Source organism: Salmo salar, chromosome 20 (assembly GCF_965601325.2).
Source record: "Salmo salar chromosome 20, fSalSal1, whole genome shotgun sequence".
In the NCBI taxonomy this organism is placed as follows: Eukaryota; Metazoa; Chordata; class Actinopteri; order Salmoniformes; family Salmonidae; genus Salmo; species Salmo salar.
In genome coordinates, this window is record NC_138310.1 from 40942274 (window position 1) to 40964293 (window position 22020).

At 44.0% G+C, this 22020-nt stretch overlaps 1 protein-coding gene across 2 annotated transcripts in view; it reads left to right on the top strand.

Moving 5' to 3' along the window:
- LOC106580620 (succinyl-CoA:3-ketoacid coenzyme A transferase 1, mitochondrial) overlaps window positions 1-22020 on the top strand; it is a 184758-nt gene that overhangs the window by 99045 nt on the left and 63693 nt on the right. For both annotated transcript variants that reach the window (XM_014161871.3, XM_082966422.1), the window contains exon 13: window positions 20359-20434. In XM_014161871.3, the coding sequence (XP_014017346.1) occupies window positions 20359-20434 (76 nt within the window). The remainder of the gene's footprint in view (window positions 1-20358; window positions 20435-22020) is intronic.

The window sequence follows — 22020 nt, forward strand, 5'->3', positions numbered from 1 at the left end:
TAGGGGTGTTATAATAGAAATCTAGGCTAGGGGTGTTATAATAGAACTCTAGGCTAGGGGTGTTATAATAGAACTCTAGGCTAGGGGTGTTATAACAGAACTCTAGGGTATGGGTGTTATAGTAGATCTCTAGGGTAGGGGTGTTATAACAGAACTCTAGGGGGGTAGGGGTGTTATAACAGAACTATAGGGTGCTAAGGGTGTTATAACAGAACTTTAGGCTAGGGGTGTTATAACAGAACTTTAGGGGGCTAGGGGTGTTATAACTTTAGGGGGCTAGGGGTGTTATAACAGAACTCTAGGCTAGGGGTGTTATAACAGAACTCTAGGCTACGGGTGTTATAACAGAACTCTAGGTTAGGGGTGTTATAACAGAACTCTAGGGGGCTAGGGATGTTATAACAGAACTCTAGGGTAGGGGTGTTATAACAGAACTCTAGGGTAGGGGTGTAATAATAGAACTCTAGGGTAGGGGTGTTATAACAGAACTCTAGTGTAGGGGTGTTATAACAGAACTCTAGGGGGCTAGGGGTGTTATAACAACTCTAGGGCTAGGGGTGTTATAACATAACTCTAGGGTAGGGGTGTTATAACAGAACTCTAGGATAGGGGTGTTATAATCGAACTCTAGGGTAGGGGTGTTACAGCAGAACTATAGGGTAGGGGTGTTACAGCAGAACTATAGGGTAGGGGTGTTATAACAGAGCTCTAGGGTAGGGGTGTTATAACAGAACTCTAGGGTAGGGGTGTTATAACAGAACTCTAGGGTATGGTGTTATAACAGAACTCTAGGCTAGAGGTGTTATAATAGAACTCTAGGCTAGGGGTGTTATAATAGAACTCTAGGCTAAGGGTGTTATAATAGAACTCTAGTCTAGGGGTGTTATAATAGAACTCTAGGCTAGGGGTGTAATAATAAAACTCTAGGGTAGGGGTGTTATAACAGAACTCTAGGGTAGGGGTGTTATAACAGAACTCTAGGGGGCTAGGGGTGTTATAACAACTCTAGGGCTAGGGGTGTTATAACATAACTCTAGGGTAGGGGTGTTATAACAGAACTCTAGGATAGGGGTGTTATAATAGAACTCTAGGGTAGGGGTGTTACAGCTGAACTCTAGGGTAGGGGTGTTATAACAGAACTCTAGGGTAGGGGTGTAATAATAGAACTCTAGGGTAGGGGTGTTATAACAGAACTCTAGGGTAGTGGTGTTATAACAGAACTCTAGGGGGCTAGGGGTGTTATAACAACTCTAGGGCTAGGGGTGTTATAACATAACTCTAGGGTAGGGGTGTTATAACAGAACTCTAGGATAGGGGTGTTATAATAGAACTCTAGGGTAGGGGTGTTACAGCAGAACTATAGGGTAGGGGTGTTATAACAGAGCTCTAGGGTAGGGGTGTTATAACAGAACTCTAGGGTAGGGGTGTTATAACAGAACTCTAGGGTATGGTGTTATAACAGAACTCTAGGCTAGGGGTGTTATAATAGAACTCTAGGCTAGGGGTGTTATAATAGAACTCTAGTCTAGGGGTGTTATAATAGAACTCTAGGCTAGGGGTGTAATAATAAAACTCTAGGGTAGGGGTGTTATAACAGAGCTCTAGGGTAGGGGTGTTATAACAGAACTCTAGGGTAGGGGTGTTATAACAGAACTCTAGGGTATGGTGTTATAACAGAACTCTAGGCTAGGGGTGTTATAATAGAACTCTAGGCTAGGGGTGTTATAATAGAACTCTAGGCTAGGGTTGTTATAATAGAACTCTAGGCTAGGGGTGTTATAACAGAACTCTAGGGGATTGGTGTTATAGTAGATCTCTAGGGTAGGGGTGTTATAACAGAACTCTAGGGGGGTAGGGGTGTTATAACAGAACTATAGGGTGCTAAGGGTGTTATAACAGAACTTTAGGCTAGGGGTGTTATAACAGAACTTTAGGGGGCTAGGGGTGTTATAACTTTAGGGGGCTAGGGGTGTTATAACAGAACTCTAGGCTAGGGGTGTTATAACAGAACTCTAGGCTACGGGTGTTATAACAGAACTCTAGAATAGGGGTGTTATAATCGAACTCTAGGGTAGGGGTGTTACAGCAGAACTATAGGTTAGGGGTGTTACAGCAGAACTATAGGGTAGGGGTGTTATAACAGAGCTCTAGGGTAGGGGTGTTATAACAGAACTCTAGGGTAGGGGTGTTATAACAGAACTCTAGGGTATGGTGTTATAACAGAACTCTAGGCTAGAGGTGTTATAATAGAACTCTAGGCTAGGGGTGTTATAATAGAACTCTAGGCTAAGGGTGTTATAACAGAACTCTAGGGGGCTAGGGATGTTATAACAGAACTCTAGGGTAGGGGTGTTATAACAGAACTCTAGGGTAGGGGTGTAATAATAGAACTCTAGGGTAGGGGTGTTATAACAGAACTCTAGTGTAGGGGTGTTATAACAGAACTCTAGGGGGCTAGGGGTGTTATAACAACTCTAGGGCTAGGGGTGTTATAACATAACTCTAGGGTAGGGGTGTTATAACAGAACTCTAGGATAGGGGTGTTATAATCGAACTCTAGGGTAGGGGTGTTACAGGAGAACTATAGGGTAGGGGTGTTACAGCAGAACTATAGGGTAGGGGTGTTATAACAGAGCTCTAGGGTAGGGGTGTTATAACAGAACTCTAGGGTAGGGGTGTTATAACAGAACTCTAGGGTATGGTGTTATAACAGAACTCTAGGCTAGAGGTGTTATAATAGAACTCTAGGCTAGGGGTGTTATAATAGAACTCTAGGCTAAGGGTGTTATAATAGAACTCTAGTCTAGGGGTGTTATAATAGAACTCTAGGCTAGGGGTGTAATAATAAAACTCTAGGGTAGGGGTGTTATAACAGAACTCTAGGGTAGGGGTGTTATAACAGAACTCTAGGGGGCTAGGGGTGTTATAACAACTCTAGGGCTAGGGGTGTTATAACATAACTCTAGGGTAGGGGTGTTATAACAGAACTCTAGGATAGGGGTGTTATAATAGAACTCTAGGGTAGGGGTGTTACAGCTGAACTCTAGGGTAGGGGTGTTATAACAGAGCTCTAGGGTAGGGGTGTTATAACCGAACTCTAGGGTAGGGGTGTTATAACAGAACTCTAGGCTAGGGGTGTTATAACAGAACTCTAGGCTACGGGTGTTATAACAGAACTCTAGGCTAGGGGTGTTATAACAGAACTCTAGGGTAGGGGTGTAATAATAGAACTCTAGGGTAGGGGTGTTATAACAGAACTCTAGGGTAGTGGTGTTATAACAGAACTCTAGGGGGCTAGGGGTGTTATAACAACTCTAGGGCTAGGGGTGTTATAACATAACTCTAGGGTAGGGGTGTTATAACAGAACTCTAGGATAGGGGTGTTATAATAGAACTCTAGGGTAGGGGTGTTACAGCAGAACTATAGGGTAGGGGTGTTATAACAGAGCTCTAGGGTAGGGGTGTTATAACAGAACTCTAGGGTAGGGGTGTTATAACAGAACTCTAGGGTATGGTGTTATAACAGAACTCTAGGCTAGGGGTGTTATAATAGAACTCTAGGCTAGGGGTGTTATAATAGAACTCTAGTCTAGGGGTGTTATAATAGAACTCTAGGCTAGGGGTGTAATAATAAAACTCTAGGGTAGGGGTGTTATAACAGAGCTCTAGGGTAGGGGTGTTATAACAGAACTCTAGGGTAGGGGTGTTATAACAGAACTCTAGGGTATGGTGTTATAACAGAACTCTAGGCTAGGGGTGTTATAATAGAACTCTAGGCTAGGGGTGTTATAATAGAACTCTAGGCTAGGGTTGTTATAATAGAACTCTAGGCTAGGGGTGTTATAACAGAACTCTAGGGTATGGGTGTTATAGTAGATCTCTAGGGTAGGGGTGTTATAACAGAACTCTAGGGGGGTAGGGGTGTTATAACAGAACTATAGGGTGCTAAGGGTGTTATAACAGAACTTTAGGCTAGGGGTGTTATAACAGAACTTTAGGGGGCTAGGGGTGTTATAACTTTAGGGGGCTAGGGGTGTTATAACAGAACTCTAGGCTAGGGGTGTTATAACAGAACTCTAGGCTACGGGTGTTATAACAGAACTCTAGGTTAGGGGTGTTATAACAGAACTCTAGGGGGCTAGGGATGTTATAACAGAACTCTAGGGTAGGGGTGTTATAACAGAACTCTAGGGTAGGGGTGTAATAATAGAACTCTAGGGTAGGGGTGTTATAACAGAACTCTATTGTAGGGGTGTTATAACAGAACTCTAGGGGGCTAGGGGTGTTATAACAGAACTCTAGAATAGGGGTGTTATAATCGAACTCTAGGGTAGGGGTGTTACAGCAGAACTATAGGTTAGGGGTGTTACAGCAGAACTATAGGGTAGGGGTGTTATAACAGAGCTCTAGGGTAGGGGTGTTATAACAGAACTCTAGGGTAGGGGTGTTATAACAGAACTCTAGGGTATGGTGTTATAACAGAACTCTAGGCTAGAGGTGTTATAATAGAACTCTAGGCTAGGGGTGTTATAATAGAACTCTAGGCTAAGGGTGTTATAATAGAACTCTAGTCTAGGGGTGTTATAATAGAACTCTAGGCTAGGGGTGTAATAATAAAACTCTAGGGTAGGGGTGTTATAACAGAACTCTAGGGTAGGGGTGTTATAACAGAACTCTAGGGGGCTAGGGGTGTTATAACAACTCTAGGGCTAGGGGTGTTATAACATAACTCTAGGGTAGGGGTGTTATAACAGAACTCTAGGATAGGGGTGTTATAATAGAACTCTAGGGTAGGGGTGTTACAGCAGAACTCTAGGGTAGGGGTGTTATAACAGAGCTCTAGGGTAGGGGTGTTATAACCGAACTCTAGGGTAGGGGTGTTATAACAGAACTCTAGGGTATGGTGTTATAACACAACTCTAGGCTAGGGGTGTTATAACAGAACTCTAGGGTATGGGTGTTATCGTAGATCTCTAGGGTAGGGGTGTTATAACAGAACTCTAGGGGGGTAGGGGTGTTATAACAGAACTCTAGGGGGCTAGGGGTGTTATAACAGAACTTTAGGCTAGGGGTGTTATAACAGAACTTTAGGGGGCTAGGGGTGTTATAACAGAACGTTAGGGGGCTAGGGGTGTTATAACAGAATTTTAGGGGGCTAGGGGTGTTATAACAGAACTCTAGGCTAGGGGTGTTATAACAGAACTCTAGGCTAGGGGTGTTATAACAGAACTCTAGACTAGGGGTGTTATAACAGAACTCTAGGGTAGGGGTGTTACAACAGAACTCTAGGGTAGGGGTGTTATAACAGACCTCTAGGGTGCTAGGGGTGTTATAACAGAACTCTAGGGTGCTAGGGGTGTTATAACAGAACTCTAGGGTAGGGGTGTTATAACAGAACTCTAGGGTAGGGGTGTTATAACAGAACTCTAGGGTATGGTGTTATAACAGAACTCTAGGCTAGGGGTGGTATAATAGAACTCTAGGCTAGGGGTGTTATAATAGAACTCTAGGCTAGGGGTGTTATAGCAGAACTCTAGGGTATGGGTGTTATAGTAGAACTCTAGGGTAGGGGTGTTATAACAGAACTCTAGGGTATGGTGTTATAACAGAACTCTAGGGTGCTAGGGGTGTTATAACAGAACTCTAGGGTATGGGTGTTATAGTAGATCTCTAGGGTAGGGGTGTTATAACAGAACTCTAGGGGGGTAGGGGTGTTATAACAGAACTCTAGGGGGCTAGGGGTGTTATAACAGAACTTTAGGCTAGGGGTGTTATAACAGAACTTTAGGGGGCTAGGGGTGTTATAACTTTAGGGGGCTAGGGGTGTTATAACAGAACTCTAGGCTAGGGGTGTTATAACAGAACTCTAGGCTACGGGTGTTATAACAGAACTCTAGGTTAGGGGTGTTATAACAGAACTCTAGGGGGCTAGGGATGTTATAACAGAACTCTAGGGTAGGGGTGTTATAACAGAACTCTAGGGTAGGGGTGTAATAATAGAACTCTAGGGTAGGGGTGTTATAACAGAACTCTAGGGTAGTGGTGTTATAACAGAACTCTAGGGGGCTAGGGGTGTTATAACAACTCTAGGGCTAGGGGTGTTATAACATAACTCTAGGGTAGGGGTGTTATAACAGAACTCTAGGATAGGGGTGTTATAATAGAACTCTAGGGTAGGGGTGTTACAGCAGAACTATAGGGTAGGGGTGTTATAACAGAGCTCTAGGGTAGGGGTGTTATAACAGAACTCTAGGGTAGGGGTGTTATAACAGAACTCTAGGGTATGGTGTTATAACAGAACTCTAGGCTAGGGGTGTTATAATAGAACTCTAGTCTTGTGGTGTTATAATAGAACTCTAGTCTAGGGGTGTTATAATAGAACTCTAGGCTAGGGGTGTAATAATAAAACTCTAGGGTAGGGGTGTTATAACAGAACTCTAGGGTAGGGGTGTTATAACAGAACTCTAGGGGGCTAGGGGTGTTATAACAACTCTAGGGCTAGGGGTGTTATAACATAACTCTAGGGTAGGGGTGTTATAACAGAACTCTAGGATAGGGGTGTTATAATAGAACTCTAGGGTAGGGGTGTTACAGCAGAACTCTAGGGTAGGGGTGTTATAACAGAGCTCTAGGGTAGGGGTGTTATAACAGAACTCTAGGGTAGGGGTGTTATAACAGAACTCTAGGGGGCTAGGGATGTTATAACAGAACTCTAGGGTAGGGGTGTTATAACAGAACTCTAGGGGGCTAGGGGTGTTATAACAACTCTAGGGCTAGGGGTGTTATAACATAACTCTAGGGTAGGGGTGTTATAACAGAACTCTAGGATAGGGGTGTTATAATCGAACTCTAGGGTAGGGGTGTTACAGCAGAACTATAGGGTAGGGGTGTTATAACAGAGCTCTAGGGTAGGGGTGTTATAACAGAACTCTAGGGTAGGGGTGTTATAACAGAACTCTAGGGTATGGTGTTATAACAGAACTCTAGGCTAGAGGTGTTATAACAGAACTCTAGTGTATGGGTGTTATCGTAGATCTCTAGGGTAGGGGTGTTATAACAGAACTCTAGGGGGGTAGGGGTGTTATAACAGAACTCTAGGGGGCTAGGGGTGTTATAACAGAACTTTAGGCTAGGGGTGTTATAACAGAACTTTAGGGGGCTAGGGGTGTTATAACAGAACGTTAGGGGGCTAGGGGTGTTATAACAGAATTTTAGGGGGCTAGGGGTGTTATAAAAGAACTCTAGGCTAGGGGTGTTATAACAGAACTCTAGGCTAGGGGTGTTATAACAGAACTCTAGGCTAGGGGTGTTACAACAGAACTCTAGGCTAGGGGTGTTACAACATAACTCTAGGCTATGGGTGTTATAACAGAACTCTAGGGTAGGGGTGTTATAATAGAACTCTAGGGTAGGGGTGTTATAACAGAACTCTAGGGGGCTAGGGGTGTTATAACAGAACTTTAGGCTAGGGGTGTTATAACAGAACTTTAGGGGGCTAGGGGTGTTATAACTTTCGGGGGCTAGGAATGTTATAACAGAACTCTAGGCTAGGGGTGTTATAACAGAACTCTAGGCTACGGGTTTTATAACAGAACTCTAGGTTAGGGGTGTTATAACAGAACTCTAGGGGGCTAGGGATGTTATAACAGAACTCTAGGGTAGGGGTGTTATAACAAAACTCTAGGGTAGGGGTGTAATAATAGAACTCTAGGGTAGGGGTGTTATAACATAACTCTAGGGTAGGGGTGTTATAACAGAACTCTAGGGGGCTAGGGGTGTTATAACAACTCTAGGGCTAGGGGTGTTATAACATAACTCTAGGGTAGGGGTGTTATAACAGAACTCTAGGGAAGGGGTGTTACAGCAGAACTATAGGGTAGGGGTGTTATAACAGAGCTCTAGGGTAGGGGTGTTATAACAGAACTCTAGGGTAGGGGTGTTATAACAGAACTCTAGGGTATGGTGTTATAACAGAACTCTAGGCTAGGGGTGTTATAATAGAACTCTAGGCTAGGGGTGTTATAATATAACTCTAGGCTAGGGGTGTTATAATAGAACTCTAGTCTAGGGGTGTTATAATAGAACTCTAGGCTAGGGGTGTAATAATAAAACTCTAGGGTAGGGGTGTTATAACAGAACTCTAGGGTATGGTGTTATAACAGAACTCTAGGCTAGGGGTGGTATAATAGAACTCTAGGCTAGGGGTGTTATAATAGAACTCTAGGCTAGGGGTGTTATAATAGAACTCTAGGCTAGGGGTGTTATAGCAGAACTCTAGGGTATGGGTGTTATAGTAGAACTCTAGGTTAGGGGTGTTATAACAGAACTCTAGGGTATGGTGTTATAACAGAACTCTAGGGGGCTAGGTGTGTTATAACAGAACTCTAGGGTATGGGTGTTATAGTAGATCTCTAGGGTAGGGGTGTTATAACAGAACTCTAGGGTAGGGGTGTTATAACAGAACTCTAGGGTATGGTGTTATAACAGAACTCTAGGCTAGGGGTGTTATAATAGAACTCTAGGCTAGGGGTGTTATAATATAACTCTAGGCTAGGGGTGTTATAACAGAACTCTAGGCTAGGGGTGTTATAATAGAACTCTAGGCTAGGGGTGTTATAACAGAACTCTAGGGTATGGGTGTTATAGTAGATCTCTAGGGTAGGGGTGTTATAACAGAACTCTAGGGGGGTAGGGGTGTTATAACAGAACTTTAGGGGGCTAGGGGTGTTATAACAGAACGTTAGGGGGCTAGGGGTGTTATAACAGAATTTTAGGGGGCTAGGGGTGTTATAACAGAACTCTAGGCTAGGGGTGTTATAACAGAACTCTAGGCTAGGGGTGTTATAACAGAACTCTAGGCTAGGGGTGTTACAACAGAACTCTAGGCTAGGGGTGTTACAACATAACTCTAGGCTAGGGGTGTTATAATAGAACTCTAGGCTAGGGGTGTAATAATAAAACTCTAGGGTAGGGGTGTTATAACAGAACTCTAGGGTATGGTGTTATAACAGAACTCTAGGCTAGGGGTGGTATAATAGAACTCTAGGCTAGGGGTGTTATAATAGAACTCTAGGCTAGGGGTGTTATAATAGAACTCTAGGCTAGGGGTGTTATAGCAGAACTCTAGGGTATGGGTGTTATAGTAGAACTCTAGGTTAGGGGTGTTATAACAGAACTCTAGGGTATGGTGTTATAACAGAACTCTAGGGGGCTAGGGGTGTTATAACAGAACTCTAGGGTATGGGTGTTATAGTAGATCTCTAGGGTAGGGGTGTTATAACAGAACTCTAGGGGGGTAGGGGTGTTATAACAGAACTCTAGGGTATGGGTGTTATAGTAGATCTCTAGGGTAGGGGTGTTATAACAGAACTCTAGGGGGGTAGGGGTGTTATAACAGAACTCTAGGGGGCTAGGGGTGTTATAACAGAACTTTAGGCTAGGGGTGTTATAACAGAACTCTAGGGGGCTAGGGATGTTATAACAGAACTCTAGGGTAGGGGTGTTATAACAGAACTCTAGGGTAGGGGTGTAATAATAGAACTCTAGGGTAGGGGTGTTATAACAGAACTCTAGGGTAGGGGTGTTATAACAGAACTCTAGGGGGCTAGGGGTGTTATAACAACTCTAGGGCTAGGGGTGTTATAACATAACTCTAGGGTAGGGGTGTTATAACAGAACTCTAGGATAGGGGTGTTATAATAGAACTCCAGGGTAGGGGTGTTACAGCAGAACTATAGGCTAGGGGTGTTATAACAGAGCTCTAGGGTAGGGGTGTTATAACAGAACTCTAGGGTAGGGCTGTTATAACAGAACTCTAGGGTATGGTGTTATAACAGAACTCTAGGCTAGGGGTGTTATAATAGAACTCTAGGCTAGGGGTGTTATAATATAACTCTAGGCTAGGGGTGTTATAACAGAACTCTAGGCTAGGGGTGTTATAATAGAACTCTAGGCTAGGGGTGTTATAACAGAACTCTAGGGTATGGGTGTTATAGTAGATCTCTAGGGTAGGGGTGTTATAACAGAACTCTAGGGGGGTAGGGGTGTTATAACAGAACTTTAGGGGGCTAGGGGTGTTATAACAGAACGTTAGGGGGCTAGGGGTGTTATAACAGAATTTTAGGGGGCTAGGGGTGTTATAACAGAACTCTAGGCTAGGGGTGTTATAACAGAACTCTAGGCTAGGGGTGTTATAACAGAACTCTAGGCTAGGGGTGTTACAACAGAACTCTAGGCTAGGGGTGTTACAACATAACTCTAGGCTATGGGTGTTATAACAGAACTCTAGGGTAGGGGTGTTATAACAGACCTCTAGGGTGCTAGGGGTGTTATAACAGAACTCTAGGGTGCTAGGGGTGTTATAACAGAACTCTAGGGTAGGGGTGTTATAACAGAACTCTAGGCTAGGGGTGTTATAACAGAACTCTAGGCTAGGGGTGTTTTAACAGAACTCTCGGCTAGGGGTGTTACAACATAACTCTAGGCTAGGGGTGTTATAACAGAACTCTAGGGTAGGGGTGTTATAATAGAACTCTAGGGTAGGGGTGTTATAATAGAACTCTAGGGTAGGGGTGTTATAACATACCTCTAGGGTGCTAGGGGTGTTATAACAGAACTCTAGGGTGCTAGGGCTGTTATAACAGAACTCTAGGGTAGGGGTGTTATAACAGAACTCTAGGGTATGGTGTTATAACAGAACTCTAGGCTAGTGGTGGTATAATAGAACTCTAGGCTAGGGGTGTTATAATAGAACTCTAGGCTAGGGGTGTTATAATAGAACTCTAGGCTAGGGGTGTTATAGTAGAACTCTAGGGTATGGGTGTTATAGTAGAACTCTAGGGTAGGGGTGTTATAACAGAACTCTAGGGGGCTAGGGGTGTTATAACAGAACTCTAGGGTATGGGTGTTATAGTAGATCTCTAGGGTAGGGGTATTATAACAGAACTCTAGGGGGGTAGGGGTGTTATAACAGAACTCTAGGGTATGGGTGTTATAGTAGATCTCTAGGGTAGGGGTGTTATAACTGAACTCTAGGGGGGTAGGGGTGTTATAACAGAACGTTAGGGGGCTAGGGGTGTTATAACAGAACTTTAGGGGGCTAGGGGTGTTATAACAGAACTCTAGGCTAGGGGTGTTAGAACAGAACTCTAGGCTAGGGGTGTTAGAACAGAACTCTAGGCTAGGGGTGTTATAACAGAACTCTAGGGTAGGGGTGTTATAATAGAACTCTAGGGTAGGGGTGTTATAATAGAACTCTAGGGTAGGGGTGTTATAACAGAACTCTAGGGTGCTAGGGGTGTTATAACAGAACTCTAGGGTGCAAGGGGTGTTATAACAGAACTCTAGGGTAAGGGTGTTATAACAGAACTCTAGGCTAGGGGTGTTATAACAGAACTCTAGGCTAGGGGTCTTACAACAAAACTCTAGGCTAGGGGTGTTATAACAGAAATCTAGGCTAGGGGTATTATAACAGAACTCTAGGCTAGGGGTGTTACAACAGAACTCTAGGCTAGGGGTGTTAGAACATAACTCTTGGCTAGGGGTGTTAGAACATAACTCTAGGCTAGGGGTGTTACAACATAACTCTAGGCTAGGGGTGTTATAACAGAACTCTAGGTTATGGGTGTTATAATATAACTCTAGGGTAGGGGTGTTATAACAGAACTCTAGGGGGCTAGGGGTGTTATAACAACTCTAGGGTAGGGGTGTTATAACAGAACTCTAGGGTAAGGGTGTTATAAAAGAACTCTAGGGTAGGGGTGTTGTAACAACTCTAGGGTATGGGTGTTATAATAGAACTCTAGGGTACGGGTGTTACAGCAGAACTCTAGGGTAGGGGTGTTACAGCAGAACTCTAGGGTAGGGGTGTTATAGCAGAACTCTGGGGTAGGGGTGTTATAACAGAACTCTAGGATAGGGGTGTTATAACAGAACTCTAGGGGGCTAGGGGTGTTATAACAGAACCTTAGGGTTTGGTGTTATAGCCGAACTCTAGGGGGGTTGGGGTGTTATAACAACTCTAGGCTAGGGGTGTTATAATATCTCTAGGCTAGGGGTGTTATAATAACTCTAGGCTAGGGGTGTTATAACAGAACTCTAGGCTAGGGGTGTTATAACAGAACTCTAGGCTAGGGGTGTTATAACAGAACTCTAGGGTATGGGTGTTATAGTAGATCTCTAGGGTAGGGATGTTATAACAGAACTCTAGGGGGCTAGGGGTGTTATAACAGAACTCTAGGGGGCTAGGGGTGTTATAACAGAACTCTAGGCTAGGGGTGTTATAACAGAACTTTAGGGGTGTTATAACAGAACGTTATGGTGCTAGGGGTGTTATAACAGAACGTTAGGGGGCTAGGGGTGTTATAACAGAACTCTAGGCTAGGGGTGTTATAACAGAACTCTAAGCTAGGTTTGTTATAACCGAACTCTAGGCTAGGGGTGTTACAACAGAACTCTAGGCTAGGGGTGTTATAACAGAACTCTAGGCTAGGGGTGTTATAACAGAACTCTAGGGTAGGGTTGTTATAACAGATCTCTAGGGTAGGGGTGTTATAAAAGAACTCTAGGGTGCAAGGGGTGTTATAACAGAACTCTAGGGTAGGGGTGTTATAACAGAACTCTAGGCTAGGGGTGTTATAACAGAACTCTAGGGTAGGGGTGTTATAATAGAACTCTAGGGTAGGGGTGTTATAATAGAACTCTAGGGTAGGGGTGTTATAACAGAACTCTAGGGTGCTAGGGGTGTTATAACAGAACTCTAGGGTGCAAGGGGTGTTATAACAGAACTCTAGGATAGGGGTGTTATAATAGAACTCTAGGGTAGGGGTGTTACAGCAGAACTATAGGCTAGGGGTGTTATAACAGAGCTCTAGGGTAGGGGTGTTATAACAGAACTCTAGGGTAGGGGTGTTATAACAGAACTCTAGGGTATGGTGTTATAACAGAACTCTAGGCTAGGGGTGTTATAATAGAACTCTAGGCTAGGGGTGTTATAATATAACTCTAGGCTAGGGGTGTTATAACAGAACTCTAGGCTAGGGGTGTTATAATAGAACTCTAGGCTAGGGGTGTTATAACAGAACTCTAGGGTATGGGTGTTATAGTAGATCTCTAGGGTAGGGGTGTTATAACAGAACTCTAGGGGGGTAGGGGTGTTATAACAGAACTTTAGGGGGCTAGGGGTGTTATAACAGAACGTTAGGGGGCTAGGGGTGTTATAACAGAATTTTAGGGGGCTAGGGGTGTTATAACAGAACTCTAGGCTAGGGGTGTTATAACAGAACTCTAGGCTAGGGGTGTTATAACAGAACTCTAGGCTAGGGGTGTTACAACAGAACTCTAGGCTAGGGGTGTTACAACATAACTCTAGGCTATGGGTGTTATAACAGAACTCTAGGGTAGGGGTGTTATAACAGACCTCTAGGGTGCTAGGGGTGTTATAACAGAACTCTAGGGTGCTAGGGGTGTTATAACAGAACTCTAGGGTAGGGGTGTTATAACAGAACTCTAGGCTAGGGGTGTTATAACAGAACTCTAGGCTAGGGGTGTTTTAACAGAACTCTCGGCTAGGGGTGTTACAACATAACTCTAGGCTAGGGGTGTTATAACAGAACTCTAGGGTAGGGGTGTTATAATAGAACTCTAGGGTAGGGGTGTTATAATAGAACTCTAGGGTAGGGGTGTTATAACATACCTCTAGGGTGCTAGGGGTGTTATAACAGAACTCTAGGGTGCTAGGGCTGTTATAACAGAACTCTAGGGTAGGGGTGTTATAACAGAACTCTAGGGTATGGTGTTATAACAGAACTCTAGGCTAGTGGTGGTATAATAGAACTCTAGGCTAGGGGTGTTATAATAGAACTCTAGGCTAGGGGTGTTATAATAGAACTCTAGGCTAGGGGTGTTATAGTAGAACTCTAGGGTATGGGTGTTATAGTAGAACTCTAGGGTAGGGGTGTTATAACAGAACTCTAGGGTATGGTGTTATAACAGAACTCTAGGGGGCTAGGGGTGTTATAACAGAACTCTAGGGTATGGGTGTTATAGTAGATCTCTAGGGTAGGGGTATTATAACAGAACTCTAGGGGGGTAGGGGTGTTATAACAGAACTCTAGGGTATGGGTGTTATAGTAGATCTCTAGGGTAGGGGTGTTATAACTGAACTCTAGGGGGGTAGGGGTGTTATAACAGAACGTTAGGGGGCTAGGGGTGTTATAACAGAACTTTAGGGGGCTAGGGGTGTTATAACAGAACTCTAGGCTAGGGGTGTTAGAACAGAACTCTAGGCTAGGGGTGTTAGAACAGAACTCTAGGCTAGGGGTGTTATAACAGAACTCTAGGGTAGGGGTGTTATAATAGAACTCTAGGGTAGGGGTGTTATAATAGAACTCTAGGGTAGGGGTGTTATAACAGAACTCTAGGGTGCTAGGGGTGTTATAACAGAACTCTAGGGTGCAAGGGGTGTTATAACAGAACTCTAGGGTAGGGGTGTTATAACAGAACTCTAGGCTAGGGGTGTTATAACAGAACTCTAGGCTAGGGGTCTTACAACAAAACTCTAGGCTAGGGGTGTTATAACAGAAATCTAGGCTAGGGGTATTATAACAGAACTCTAGGCTAGGGGTGTTACAACAGAACTCTAGGCTAGGGGTGTTAGAACATAACTCTTGGCTAGGGGTGTTAGAACATAACTCTAGGCTAGGGGTGTTACAACATAACTCTAGGCTAGGGGTGTTATAACAGAACTCTAGGTTATGGGTGTTATAATATAACTCTAGGGTAGGGGTGTTATAACAGAACTCTAGGGGGCTAGGGGTGTTATAACAACTCTAGGGTAGGGGTGTTATAACAGAACTCTAGGGTAAGGGTGTTATAAAAGAACTCTAGGGTAGGGGTGTTGTAACAACTCTAGGGTATGGGTGTTATAATAGAACTCTAGGGTACGGGTGTTACAGCAGAACTCTAGGGTAGGGGTGTTACAGCAGAACTCTAGGGTAGGGGTGTTATAGCAGAACTCTGGGGTAGGGGTGTTATAACAGAACTCTAGGATAGGGGTGTTATAACAGAACTCTAGGGGGCTAGGGGTGTTATAACAGAACCTTAGGGTTTGGTGTTATAGCCGAACTCTAGGGGGGTTGGGGTGTTATAACAACTCTAGGCTAGGGGTGTTATAATATCTCTAGGCTAGGGGTGTTATAATAACTCTAGGCTAGGGGTGTTATAACAGAACTCTAGGCTAGGGGTGTTATAACAGAACTCTAGGCTAGGGGTGTTATAACAGAACTCTAGGGTATGGGTGTTATAGTAGATCTCTAGGGTAGGGATGTTATAACAGAACTCTAGGGGGCTAGGGGTGTTATAACAGAACTCTAGGGGGCTAGGGGTGTTATAACAGAACTCTAGGGGGCTAGGGGTGTTATAACAGAACTCTAGGCTAGGGGTGTTATAACAGAACTTTAGGGGTGTTATAACAGAACGTTATGGTGCTAGGGGTGTTATAACAGAACGTTAGGGGGCTAGGGGTGTTATAACAGAACTCTAGGCTAGGGGTGTTATAACAGAACTCTAAGCTAGGTTTGTTATAACCGAACTCTAGGCTAGGGGTGTTACAACAGAACTCTAGGCTAGGGGTGTTATAACAGAACTCTAGGCTAGGGGTGTTATAACAGAACTCTAGGGTAGGGGTGTTATAAAAGAACTCTAGGGTGCAAGGGGTGTTATAACAGAACTCTAGGGTAGGGGTGTTATAACAGAACTCTAGGCTAGGGGTGTTATAACAGAACTCTAGGGTAGGGGTGTTATAATAGAACTCTAGGGTAGGGGTGTTATAATAGAACTCTAGGGTAGGGGTGTTATAACAGAACTCTAGGGTGCTAGGGGTGTTATAACAGAACTCTAGGGTGCAAGGGGTGTTATAACAGAACTCTAGGGTAGGGGTGTTATAACAGAACTCTAGGCTAGGGGTGTTATAACAGAACTCTAGGCGAGGGGTCTTACAACAAAACTCTAGGCTAGGGGTGTTATAACAGAACTCTAGGCTAGGGGTATTATAACAGAACTCTAGGCTAGGGGTGTTACAACAGAACTCTAGGCTAGGGGTGTTAGAACATAACTCTTGGCTAGGGGTGTTAGAACATAACTCTAGGCTAGGGGTCTTACAACAAAACTCTAGGCTAGGGGTGTTATAACAGAACTCTAGGCTAGGGGTATTATAACAGAACTCTAGGCTAGGGGTGTTACAACAGAACTCTAGGCTAGGGGTGTTAGAACATAACTCTTGGCTAGGGGTGTTAGAACATAACTCTAGGCTAGGGGTGTTACAACATAACTCTAGGCTAGGGGTGTTATAACAGAACTCTAGGTTATGGGTGTTATAATATAACTCTAGGGTAGGGGTGTTATAACAGAACTCTAGGGGGCTAGGGGTGTTATAACAACTCTAGGGTAGGGGTGTTATAACAGAACTCTAGGGTAAGGGTGTTATAAAAGAACTCTAGGGTAGGGGTGTTGTAACAACTCTAGGGTATGGGTGTTATAATAGAACTCTAGGGTACGGGTGTTACAGCAGAACTCTAGGGTAGGGGTGTTATAGCAGAACTCTGGGGTAGGGGTGTTATAACAGAACTCTAGGATAGGGGTGTTATAACAGAACTCTAGGGGGCTAGGGGTGTTATAACAGAACCTTAGGGTTTGGTGTTATAGCCGAACTCTAGGGGGGTTGGGGTGTTATAACAACTCTAGGCTAGGGGTGTTATAATATCTCTAGGCTAGGGGTGTTATAATAACTCTAGGCTAGGGGTGTTATAACAGAACTCTAGGCTAGGGGTGTTATAACAGAACTCTAGGCTAGGGGTGTTATAACAGAACTCTAGGGTATGGGTGTTATAGTAGATCTCTAGGGTAGGGATGTTATAACAGAACTCTAGGGGGCTAGGGGTGTTATAACAGAACTCTAGGGGGCTAGGGGTGTTATAACAGAACTTTAGGCTAGGGGTGTTATAACAGAACTCTAGGCTAGGGGTGTTATAACAGAACTTTAGGGGTGTTATAACAGAACGTTAGGGTGCTAGGGGTGTTATAACAGAACGTTAGGGGGCTAGGGGTGTTATAACAGAACTCTAGGCTAGGGGTGTTATAACAGAACTCTAAGCTAGGTTTGTTATAACCGAACTCTAGGCTAGGGGTGTTACAACAGAACTCTAGGCTAGGGGTGTTATAACAGAACTCTAGGCTAGGGGTGTTATAACAGAACTCTAGGGTAGGGTTGTTATAACAGAACTCTAGGGTAGGGGTGTTATAAAAGAACTCTAGGGTGCTAGGGGTGTTATAACAGAACTCTAGGGTAGGGGTGTTATAACAGAACTCTAGGGTAGGGGTGTTATAACAGAACTCTAGGGTAGGGGTGTTATAACAGAACTTTAGGGGGCTAGGGGTGTTATAACAGAACTTTAGGGGGCTAGGGGTGTTATAACAGAACTCTAGGGTAGGGGTGTTATAATAGAACTCTAGGCTAGGGGTGTTACAACATAACTCTAGGCTAGGGGTGTTACAACAGAACTCTAGGGTAGAGGCGTTATAATAGAACTCTAGGGTAGGGGTGTTATAATAGAACTCTAGGGTAGGGGTGTTATAATAGAACTCTAGGGTAGGGGTGTTATAATAGAACTCTAGGGTAGGGGTGTTATAATAGAACTCTAGTGGGGTAGGGGTGTTATAATAGAACTCTAGGTTAGGGGTGTTATAACAGAACTCTAGGGTAGGGGTGTTATAAAAGAACTCTAGGGTAGGGTTGTTATAACATAACTCTAGGGTAGGGGTGTTATAACAGAACTCTAGCGGGGTAGGGGTGTTACAGCAGAACTCTAGGATAGGGGTGTTATAACAGAACTTTAGGGTTTGGTGTTATAGCAGAACTCTAGGGGGCTAGGGGTGTTATAACAACTCTAGGCTAGGGGTGTTATAACAGAACTCTAGGCTAGGGGTGTTATAACAGAACTCTAGGGTAGGGGTGTTATAACAGAACTCTAGGGTAGAGGTGTTATAACAGAACTCTAGCGTAGGGGTGTTATAACAGAACTCTAGGGTAGAGGTGTTATAATAGAACTCTAGGGTAGGGGTGTTACAGCAGAACTCTAGGGTAGAGGTGTTATAACAGAACTCTAGGGTAGGGGTGTTATAACAGAACTCTAGGGGGCTAGGGGTGTTATAACAGAACTCTAGGGGGCTAGGGGTGTTATAACAGAACTTTAGGGTATGGTGTCATAGCAGAACACTAGGGAGCTTGGGGTGCTATAACAGAACTCTAGGCTGGGGCGTTATAACAGAACTCTAGGCTAGGGGTGTTATAACAGAACTCTAGCCTAGGGGTGTTATAACAGAACTCTAGGCTAGGGGTGTTATAACAGAACTCTAGGCTAGGAGGGTTATAACAGAACTCTAGGGTAGGGGTGTTGTAACAGAACTCTAGGGTAGGGGTGTTATAACAGAACTCTAGGGTATGGTGTTATAACAGAACTCTAGGGGGCTAGGAGTGTTATAACAGAACACTAGGGGTGTAGGGGTGTTATAACAGAACTCTAGGGGTGTAGGGGTGTTATAACAGAACTCTAGGGGGGTAGGGTGTTATAACAGAACTCTAGGGGCTAGGGGTGTTATAACATAACTCTAGGGGGCTAGGGGTGTTATAACAGAACTCTAGGCTAGGGGTGTTATAACATCACCCTGTAGAGGTAGGTTACCCTGTAGATAGGTCACCCTGTAGAGGTAGATCCCCCTGTACACACACACACACACCTCATTGGGATTAATTGCACTGCAGTGTCTATTCTTTGATCTAACAGGGTCTTTATGTGTGCGTGTGTCCTCCCCTTCCACTGACTGATGCAGGTACACACACCCACCAGAGTATATGAGCGGAGTTGAGCAGTTGGAAATCCCACTCATCGCTCACTGAGCGGTCTTTGTACATCGCTCCAGCACACAACATCCTTTCCCCCACTAAAAATCGCTCCGTGCTCACAGGGGAAAAAAACTGCTGCTCCAAATTCGCTCCATTCATTTTTTGTTTTGTTTATTAAGATGATTTAACAAGCACTCCATCTACTTTTGTGACTATGTACCATTTGGTTTTGAAGCAGGCTATCATAAGAAGCTTCAGCATTTCAACAACATGTCGTAGGCTACTGAACAAGGACCTACCTAGGTGATAAGCTGTGGCCACTGTGTTAAAAAACAACAGGCTTTTTCTATTGATGATCAGGCGCTTCAGTTGGAACTGGCTCTTTTGCGCTCACATTTTACAGAATAGGAATGAAAAGATCAGTGATGAAGGAAATGTGTGGGCTCCAATCAAGTTATAGAAACAAGGCACTGCATCTCAATGCTAGTTGCGTCACTACAGACCCTGGTTAGATCCCGGGCTGTATCACAACTGGACGTGATTGGGAGTCCCATAGGGTGGCGCACAATTGGCCCAGTGTCATCCGGATTAGGGGAGGGTTTGGCCGGGTTAGGCCGTCATTGTAAAATAAGAATTTGTTCTTAACTGACTTGCCTAATTAAATAAACGTTAAATAAAAAATGTAATCAATGAAAACAGGATGCACTGGAGCTAAATTTTGCGTCTCATAGCAAAGGGTCTGAATACTTATGTAAATAAGGTATTTCTGTTTATTTTGTATACATTTGCAAACATTTAAAAACATATTTTTTTCGCTTTGTCATTATGGGGTATCCTGTGTAGATTGATGAGGGAAAAAAGGAAGGGGTCTGAATACTTTCCAAATGCACTGTATACACTGAGTGTACAAAACATTAGGAACACTTTCCTAATATTGAGTTGCACCCCCTCTTGCCCTCAGAACAGCCTCAATTCGCCAGGGCATGGACTCTATAAGGTGTCCAAAACGTTCCACAGGGATGCTGGCCCATGTTGACTTCAGTGCTTCTAACAGTTGTCAAGTTGGCTGGATGTCCTTTGGGTGGTGGACCATTCTTGATACACACAGGAAACTATGTGCATTGTTGCTGTTCTTGACACACTCAAACCGGTGCGCCTGGCACCTACTACCATACCCCGTTCAAAGGCACTGAAATCTTTTGTCTTGCCCATTCATCCTCTGAATGGCACACATACACAATCCATGTCTCAAGGCCTAAAAATCCTTCTTTAACCGGTTTCCTCCCCTTCATCTACACTGATTGATTAAATTGGATTTAACAAGTGACATCAATAAGGGATCATATCTTTCACCTGGATTCACCTGGTCAGTCTGGCATGGAAGAGCAGTTATTAATGTTTTGTACTCTCAGTGTACAGTAGATTGATTGATAAGGTGATTGTGTGTCGTCTCTCTGCAGTGGTCACATCAACCTGACGATGCTCGGAGCCATGCAGGTGTCTAAGACGGGAGACCTGGCCAACTGGATGATCCCGGTACGAGCATCACCTTAGTTTACTCTCTGTCAGTGTTTCCCGTAGCATTACTTTAGCAGGATGGGCCCCGCTGGGTATCTCTGCCTGCAAATGTTGCCCTCTATTGGTCTCAATAGAACATGGTTGTTTGCTCAATCAATCAGATGTATTTCATAAAGCTTTTTTTACATCAGCAGTTACCACAAAGTGCTTTTACAGATACCCTGCCTAAAACCCCAAAGAGCAAGCAATGCAGATGTAGAAGCACGGTGGCTCGGAAAAACTCCATAGAAAGGCTGGAACCTAGGAATGAACCTAGAGAGGAACCAGGCTCTGAGGGGTGGCCAGTCCTCTTCTGGCTGTGCTGGGTAGAGAGGAACCACGCTGTGAGGGGTTACCCTGTCCCTTGCCCCTTACCCTGTCCCTTGCCCCTTACCCCTGCCCCTTGCTCCTGTCATGACGTTGCCCTCTTTGGGTACAGCGAGCACAGTTGACCCCCCTCCCTCTGCACCAGGCCTTTTCTATTTACCATCCCCCGACCTCTATACTTCGACACCAGGCTCTGTGAGAGCGGTCGTATATTCCTATGAGAAGATTCTCTCCTCATGGCCAGTATAGAGAGAACAAAGGAGTTCTTCCACCTCACAGAACTGGAGAACCGAATTACATTTATGTTCTGGAGAAGGTATAAAAGATCGGTGAAGAATCCAGCAACGAACTGGTCCGTTTGGTACAATTTTGTGAAACTCATGAGAGACAATACTACCATATTACCATAATCATGTTTCTACAATATCCTCAGCTATGAGACTTACATCTAAATGGTTGTATAAAATGAATGAATAAGGATGGAACTGTTTGTGAAATTGTGTAATGTGATTATTGACTGTTTAATGAAGGATACTCCAATTCCCTTTGGAGTCTTAACTAAGTCCTTGGCACGCCCCCGGGGACACAGACAGGACCTGACGTCATGAGACAGCCTTTTTCTATGTCCCAAATAAAACCCTCACCTTGGTTGTCTATCACCAGACCGAGCTGACCTCAATTACGAGATGGCTAAAGGTTGGAGACCATGCATTCCTCTTTCTGAACTTTAACAGTACCGCGTGGTTAAACTCTTAGACTACCGATACTGACAGAATAAGAACAAGTCTTTGATATTAATTACTAGTCTGCAGCTTCGGTATCATTGAACGCGAAGACCGACGAAACATCTGTCCTATAACGACATGAATGAATGTCACTCTGAACTATCCATCCTAACCACGAGAGAGAGAGAGAGCGCGGACAAACTCTCCAACAGAAACGAACTTTTCAACAAATATCCCGACGACACACTGAGCGTAAATATATATATTGATTGCAATTATTCCCGAATGAGTGAGCGTTCATGTGCAAAGGATTAGCATTTCAATTGTTATAATTATCAACTCTAGTGTCTTCTCAGCCTCCCCCACTCCCCTTTTTTCTAACAAGCCGCCATGCCGGTTTAGCCCACTAGGGCACATTCCTCTATCATTTCTTGTAACGATATCTACTGTTTGTTATGCATTTCTGTGAATTACTTAGTTAGTAAATAAATGATTTTAAGACAATTGATGTAT